Consider the following 8153-nt stretch of genomic DNA (forward strand, 5'->3'; position numbering starts at 1 on the left):
GTGCAGATTACACCTGTTTCAAAGCATCAAGTTTCTCAATGCTGACTGTGATGCCTCACTCCCAGGACCCAGATGGCAGCAACCTTAATTCAGATCTTGTTTGATTCATTGTAAGTGTGGAGCAACTCCATTCAAGTTGAGGCAAAACCAATAAATGTAAAGCAGTTATAAAAGTAGAATCAAGCCTCTTCTGGTTCTGTGCATTCTTGTGAAGTAGACCATATTAACTGAGGAACACAAGTTGCTTGTACCTCCACAAGTATGGAGGCTTTCCCGACGGTGGAATTGGTTTAATTGTCCTTAACAGGAGACCATAAAGGGATCCTCTGAAGCTATGGGTGGGGTATGCATTGCCTTCCTGCAAGGAAAATCCTCTCTGTTGGAGCCCCTTATGAGTCAGGGACATGGGTTCTTCCCCTAAATGTAACCTTCCAATCCTGGAGATTGCCTCACTGGCATAAGGGCTATTCTTTCTGCTGGTCCCCAAGCAGACCTGCCCAAAATGTGACCCATATTCAGCCTGTTCACTGCCAGGTGGGCCCAAAACCCATACATTTTAATGAAATATTTCCATAAATTCAGTGTGTGTGTGTGTGTGTGTGTGTGTGTGTGAATGAAGACCCAGGGTCTAAAGCTTCAGATGCTCAGCCTGTTATGGGATGACTTTTCATGAAACTGAAGAACATAAGAAAAATATAATTGAACCACCAGTGTTACAAACAATGTGGCATAGTGGCAATTTTTATTAACTTGGTTCTTATTTCAGCATTTAACTGCAAGTTCAGTTCTTAAGGAAAGAAAAAATCCTTTGGCCCCTCACCAATAGTTATTCAATTTACAGTAATACTTTCATAAAATTCTTGAAACCGATGCAATGAATCCCACTTCTTATTTCACGTTTTGATTCAGCTGCAGAGGATGATTCAGTAAAATATCATAATAAAAACCCACTGCTCTCATTGTAACTGTACACTAGGGGCCACGGGCATGGCAGATAAAAAAAACCCAGGGAGAGTCTTTAAAAGACAAATCCTTCTGTTTTATGTTTAAGTAGATTAATTTGAAGAGTCTACATTTTGCACTTTAGAGGTCTGTTTCCTGCAAAGTGCTGAGGTCAGTGAAAGTTGACGATATTCACCATCTCACTGGATAAGTCCTGGTCAATATAACGATTTACTGAAAATGTATAAGCAATTGGGTAATGGATTTTTAAAAGTTTTATCAAATAAATTCTTGTAGGCACAAAGGCTGAATGTGATGGGGAGAGCTGTGGAGACAAGTTGGCCTAATAATTAAAGCACCTGAGTGGAACTTAAGAACTCTGAGTTCAAATCCTATCAAAGACTTCCTATGTGACATTAAGTGGTTCCCTAAGCATTGATCTAGGAAGGTTTTTGAGCATGTGCCTAGTGGTAAGCATGTGAGTAATCAAATCAAAGTCAATAGAACATCCATGCTCTTAAAGTTACAGAGTGGATGCTCAGTTTTTTTGCTAAATCAGGACTCTAAAATATTTTTGTTACTTCCTCAATGAATTGAGATTACCAACAATTCTCTAATTCAGAAGGTATTGTTAGGGTAGACTTGTGATGGCTTGACTTCCTTTTGCCTTATGGTCCCCTTATACTACTCTGGCCTTAAAGCAAATGAGAATTAGAATCTAATTCATCAACCATTGCAACAATAATGATATTCACCAACCTCTTCTGTGCTACAGTGGTGGGTGTCATATCAGAAATGTATAATGATATCTAGGGTGTGTGTTAGAACACCTTTTGTAAGTAGAAGTTTAACTGGGAGGCAAGTATCAATTTTCTGCATTTTACAGATATGGAAATTAAGGTACAGGAAGGTAAAATGATTTGCCTAAGATTACCCAGTGGGCCAATGACAGAGCCAAGCATAGAAACAATGTCTCTTGGTTCCTAGTTAAGTGCTTAATCTACTAGGGGTCATATAAATATCAGGATAGATAGTGAGTTGGAGAACTTTCTCAGGGCACCACATGATGGCCTGGCTCATTGTGTAATGTTTGTGCTGGTATGTGTATGTTGCTGTGAAATAATTTTAACTGGAAATAAAAACTGGAATCTGCAGGAGGGAGAAAAAGGTGCAGATATATTTCTCAGTGTTGTTTTGAACAAAAAATATAGTAGACTTGCTGTTAACTATAAAAATATAGTTCTGGCTTAGGTTTGCCTTTATTCCTAGATAATTTGACTCTTTCTCTTGTTGTTTTTATCCTCAGAGGTACCAAAAACAGAGAAAACTTTTGAAGAGAGGTTAATATTGAAGGCATTCCTGCTAAAGTTTGTGAACTCTTATGCACCAATTTTTTATGTTGCCTTTTTTAAAGGAAGGTAAGATGAGTTTAAAAATTTTATATTATTTTAAATGGAGTCATACTAAAAACACTGATGGCAGGGAAGAGTTGCAAGCTGGCTTTCACAGTCCCTATAGGAGTCCTAGCATGTGCCTGTCAGTGACCTGAACTGGGTCATTCCAGCCCAAAGCCTTTAAAGGTTGCCAACAGCTGATCTAAACCATTCTAGACCTATCTAGCCTGCTCTTAAAAACTACCCAGGATGGAGATTCCACAACTACTCTATATAATCTTTTCCAGTGCTTAACCATCCCCATAGTGAGAAAGTTAGTTATTTCTGAATATCTAACCTAAATTTCCCTTGTTGCAATTTAGGACTGCTGTAATGAATGAATAGCCCTGATGGGGTTGGGACTAGGGCAGGGGTGGATGAAATATGACCTGCAGGCTGGATCTGTCATGCCAGGCCATTCTCTCTGGTCCACAGGGCCACTCCAAAAAACAATTATTACTGGCCTGCAGCTGCCCCTCTGAATTATGGAATTAGATCCTCACAGTGGGTCAGTCCTCCTATTTATATATTTGAATATTAACCTGAAGAGGGGGAGTAAGTTATTAAAAGGAAAAATAAATGTAAAATTTCCCTAAATTGTCAGAGACTCAAAGAGAGGTCCAATCCTTGAAACTCATTTGATTTAATTTATTCAGGATTGACTAGAGTTTGAGCCACTGGGGTCCTTCTAAAATGCATGATGGAATAACTAAATTTGAAATGCGCTGCTGTATTTGAGAAGTATTCTTTTAACTCTAATAATATATTTTTTTACCTCATTTTATATACTCCCATTGCTAACAGATTTGTTGGCCGTCCTGGTCGGTACGTGTATGTCTTTGATGGTTACCGAATGGAAGAGGCAAGTAGAAAGGAAATTGAATAGAAAATTTTAAAAAGAGATATGGCTGAAAGTGTGTTTCTGTGAAACACACATAATAGTTTAAATGCACTTTATTTGCCAAAATGTTACACCTACAACATAAGAAAGCACTGAGATTCTATTCATCTTAGGCACTTGCATGGCCTCCATCTCCAACATATATGAGCATTTCAAAACCTTAAAATGTGTTTATCCTCACAAAAGCCCATGTGCTAGGAAAGGTCTATTTTCCCCCAGTTCCAGATGAAGTCTATATGCACCGAGCTGATCCATGATCACACAAGAGGTCTGTGGGAGTGTGGGGTGCTGGAACAATGTCTTAGGCTCCACCCTCACCACTAGATTCTCCTTCCTCTCAAAAATATTGATGTCTAAGAAAACTGCTGGTAAGGCATCTAACCACTCCACTCTCTTAGACCTTGAGTCTATGAACATTTACACACAAACTTCCTTTAAACACTTACCTTAACACCAGTAGGATCAATCAAGGGCTTAGAGAGAAATATTTGCAAGATCGAAACCTTTTTGTTTCCATAAGGGAAGCAGTCTGTTGAATGAATATTGTTGGTATTGAATTATATTTATTATATAAATATACAGGAAATATCTTAATATATTGAAGGCTCAAGGTACATTAAGTTATTTGAAAATTTGATATATTTTTCCATAGTGCAATTTATATTGGCAGTTCTGTAATGGAATGGAATGGAACCTGAATGGAATTGGAGTAACTGATGGATTTTTATTTAGAAATGTCTTGGTTATATGGGAGTTATAGGTTCATGTCAATGTATATAGAATGTACAAGCTTTTACTTTTACACAGATTCTTTGTATTAATTTCCTCTTCATGCTGTCCTTTTTATTCACTTACAGTGTGCTCCAGGAGGCTGTCTGATGGAACTCTGTATTCAGCTAAGCATTATTATGCTTGGAAAGCAACTGATTCAGAATAATTTGTTTGAAATTGGAATACCGTATGTATTTCAGCCTTTTTCTATTACCATGCGCTCGTTCTTGCAAGACTGAAAATTAAGGGCCTATTTCTTATGTCACTGAATGAGAGTTTTGCCACTGACTTCAATGGGCTCTAGTGGAATATACCTAAAATGATGATAGATCACATTTCTGGTTGTGATTAAATGACCTGGCTGTATTTTACCTTAAATAATTGGTTCTATCTGGAGTAAATGGCTTAAAGAAATGATTGAATACATTAAATAATTGATCTAAATTAATTTCAAAAGCCTTGGAAAATAGACAAGGTATGATAGATGTTCTGGGAAGTTTTAAAGAAGCTTTCAGAGAGACAGTGTTGAATACAAATTAGTTTAAAGTGGGATGAGGGGGGGAAAAAGCATTAAAAAAACCTTAAAAAAGGCTATTTGATCTCTAAGTATTCCATTGATTTACACACAGCATCTACACATTTTTAATGTGCCCGTCACTCTCTCGGCGCTAAATTATGGGGGAGATCTTGACAAGCTATAAAGCAACTGTCATTGCCATAGGAAACCACTGACAATGTAAGTTGTTGTCTACAAAAACATATGCCTCTGTGAACTGTTTAGTCACCTAGGTGCCACCGTGCCCTATTTTTTGCCATAGGAAGGTTTTTCATAGAATTGAATTTTGGCTTGTGTGTTGAAAATGCTGGGAACTCTGTATCCCCAGTGGCAGGTGAGGCTGCAGACAAAGGTCCTTCATAGAAAATGTCCTACTGCTGATTCCTGAGGCTTCACTTTTGCATTTGTCAGGTGCTTCCTGGCCTGCAGTTGATGGCTGAATTTTCTGCACCCTGCAGAAAGACAGGGTTTTGTGGGTGTAGGTAACATAATAGCTTAGCTTACTGCTTCAGCTCCGCTGAAGTCGTTTAGAGTTAACAAGTTCTGAATTACATCCTTAGGGGCAGTTCTGAAGATGGGGAATAGGAACCTTAATGAGGCTTCTGCATAATTGGGCACCACTGAGAGGAGCTTAAAAACTGTGTCCTTTTTTCCCTTTGGCCCAGCAAGGATTTTTCATGGCTAAAATAAAAGCAAAATATATGGACCTGAATTATTCAAAGCTTGAACGTTCTTTAGTCAAGGTTCACCAGAGGGGCCTGTTTTCTCTCTCAGTCTCATGGAGTTTACAGTATATTCTGAGAAAAGGATGGTAAATTGTTCCCAAGGACTCTGACATGTTGAAACCTTAAAGCTTTCTCAGAGTGAACTTGGTGTGATTTTTCTCCCTCTTCCAAAAAGTTACTGCTACTGGGTTTGTTTAATGGGAATTTTATGATGTTATAAATACAGCATTTATTATCTTTGATTCATGAAAGTGGAGGCTGATCCAATCAAAACACAGAGCTACTGTCAGGTTATTTCTCAATTCCCTGGCTGCACTGCTCAGTGCAAGAATGTGACGACCTCATCCCATTTTTCTCTCTCATTCCTGCTCCCCCTTTGGCAACAACCTACAGTGACCTCATTTGAAAACCTAAATAACTATTTAAAAACAAACATGCCTTCATTGTCCTCTTATCACACCAATTAACAATGCTGCAAACAAGCCTTCACTTTTCTGTTGTATCCTGTTGTAATCCTGTCCCCATTCTCACCTAAACGAATGCAGTCTCTGTCCCTCCAGCCCTTTTTGACTGCCTCCCTTCACCTATTCCCTCTACTCCACTGTCTCCCTGTGACACTCATCTTTCTTTCTAGATCAGCTCTTTTTCATCATTAGGCCTTTAAGTTTCCTACCTTTCTCACTTTGGTCCCCATTCCTGTCTGAGAAAGGGAATGTAGGGAACAATTCTGTTGTGGCTGAGAAATGAGCTCTATAATCTAATGGGCCTTTTTCATCTCTAGCTTTAGCGGTGCTGTAATTCCCTGTTTTACACCTGTCTTGAGGTGAACAAGTGAGTTGGTGAAATGAGTACAACTCTCTCTGCAGCCCCTGGAAAGATGGAAAAAGTGTCATAACTGTGTTCTCCCTTGCAGAAAAGATGTAGCAAATATCACTTTTCTATAGGCATTTGAAGCTTCCCTTTGATTTTTTTACAGGGGATGTAATTCCCTAAGTCAAGTCTCCTCTAAGAGAGGTCTTGTTTCTGACTGAATTCTACAAATTTTCAGAATGATTTCTATGGAGCCCTTTTTGGTTTCACTCCTAATAGACCTGTTTTAGTATTCTTAGCCCCAGTATGATCTGCTGCTTCTCTCACTCAAAAGCCAGGAATAATTGAAATGCCCGTACAGCTGAGAAGGGTACAGGTTAGATCCAGAAGGAATAACCATTCAGTGCATGCACCATGCACTTAAATAGTTGGAAATGTCTGGCTGACATCTTAATTCTACCTTGTCCACAATCAATGTTGATTGAAGGCTTCTGAAGTTAAGTTTCAGTGTCACTCCTGTTTTGTGCAATTGTCGGGACAAATTCTAATCTTGCCTAGTACTTTTACAGAGAAAACTACTACATAGCTATGATAGATGTAACTTTCTGGTTCTCTCTACTTTTCTGTGATTTCTTTTTTCCATTTTGGCGTCCAAGAATATCAATACAACTAGATAAAAGCAGTGACACCAGAATTTTGCTAAGCCTTCTTGAATCACAGCTGAATGTATGTTCTCTGGGGCTGGAATTCACAAGTTTTAACAGATGTAAATATGCCACAATTCATTCAGATGCGTCAGATACCATAATTTTCTCCTTCTTGCCACAGCCACTGACCCTGAAGTGTTTCAGGGTTTGAGAACTCTGCTCTACAGCTCTTTTATGACTCCTTTTCATCAGTTCCATATTCCTATCCATACTGCAAAAATCCATGTGGCTGTTTTATTACCCCCTGTCTCTAACCTTGGTGACAAACCCTTAGGTTGAATCCTGGTCCCATTGAAGTTAATGGCAAAACTCCCATCCACTTCAGTGGGGCCAGGATTTCACCCTTTATATCCAGCATTAGTTTCCATTGCTTCTTTCAAAGTGCACTTAAATATGTTGGATGAGAAAACCAAGAGCCAATAAAATCAATTTCAAGGCACCCGTTCATAGCTGCTGTGCTGTATGGTGCATTTTAGTTCCTAATAAAAGTACTTAATTAATGCTAAAATGTATCTGTGGTTTACAATGGAGTGCAGGCTTGTAATTCTTAAACACAACCAAAACCTCTTTGACTTTAACATTGGGAGTTTTGAGCATGCCTAGGGCACAGGATTGGATGGTAAATATGTAACGCCGTTCAGAGACTATACGTCCATTCCCCCCCATCCTGCTCCTTTCCCCCTTCTGCAGCCCAATTTGGAAATAGTGGCAGATGTGAGTAGATTGCAGGAAGAAAATGAGAGACGTTCTGTGATCTTCCCATAAACAGTTACAGGCAAGGTCAATGGGATCTTTTAGTCTTAGACTGTCCCACCAGACACTCAGGATACCATCCCCAGTAGCCTCCACTGTCTACCATCCTAGATAGGAAGTAACAGCCATAGCTGAGAGGAGTCTTCCCAGCCTCCTGTCATCAATAAACGCTCACTCTTGGAAACATTGGCTTTGTTTTTATTTCCTCCCCTGCTATGTTGCAGATAGTGATTGGTTTCTATGTTAGCTGGTGGTTTCATACAAGTCTTTAACTGCTCTACTACCAGCTCCACTAGCAGAACCAATGGTAAACTGGACACAGAACAGTAAACTGGCATAGCGGTATAGATGCTGGCAACTGATTAACAATTGATCTCCTCTTGTGGCAATCACTGTTGTATTTGATCAATCAATGTATAGTGTGGGAACTGGAGAAAAAGTCTAGTACAGCAAAAGCCCCTATCTCATTCCTTTTCTATTTCTAAATCCCTTTAGCTTCCCATTATGCGTCTTTCCTCTCCCCTATGCTGTCTCTCTTTCTGCCTCCAACTCTGT

General features: G+C 39.2%; 1 protein-coding gene across 1 annotated transcript in view; it reads left to right on the forward strand.

Annotated features, from left to right (window-relative positions):
- The window catches only part of ANO2 (anoctamin 2), a 403174-nt gene that overhangs the window by 323166 nt on the left and 71855 nt on the right, over positions 1-8153 (forward strand). The window contains exons 20-22 of the mRNA XM_019515999.1: positions 2249-2360; positions 3180-3237; positions 4134-4234. Of these exons, the coding sequence (XP_019371544.1) occupies positions 2249-2360; positions 3180-3237; positions 4134-4234 (271 nt within the window). The remainder of the gene's footprint in view (positions 1-2248; positions 2361-3179; positions 3238-4133; positions 4235-8153) is intronic.

The sequence above is a fragment of the Gavialis gangeticus genome, unplaced genomic scaffold, assembly GCF_001723915.1.
Source record: "Gavialis gangeticus isolate Ggan-Ray unplaced genomic scaffold, GavGan_comp1, whole genome shotgun sequence".
Classification (NCBI taxonomy): domain Eukaryota; kingdom Metazoa; phylum Chordata; order Crocodylia; family Gavialidae; genus Gavialis; species Gavialis gangeticus.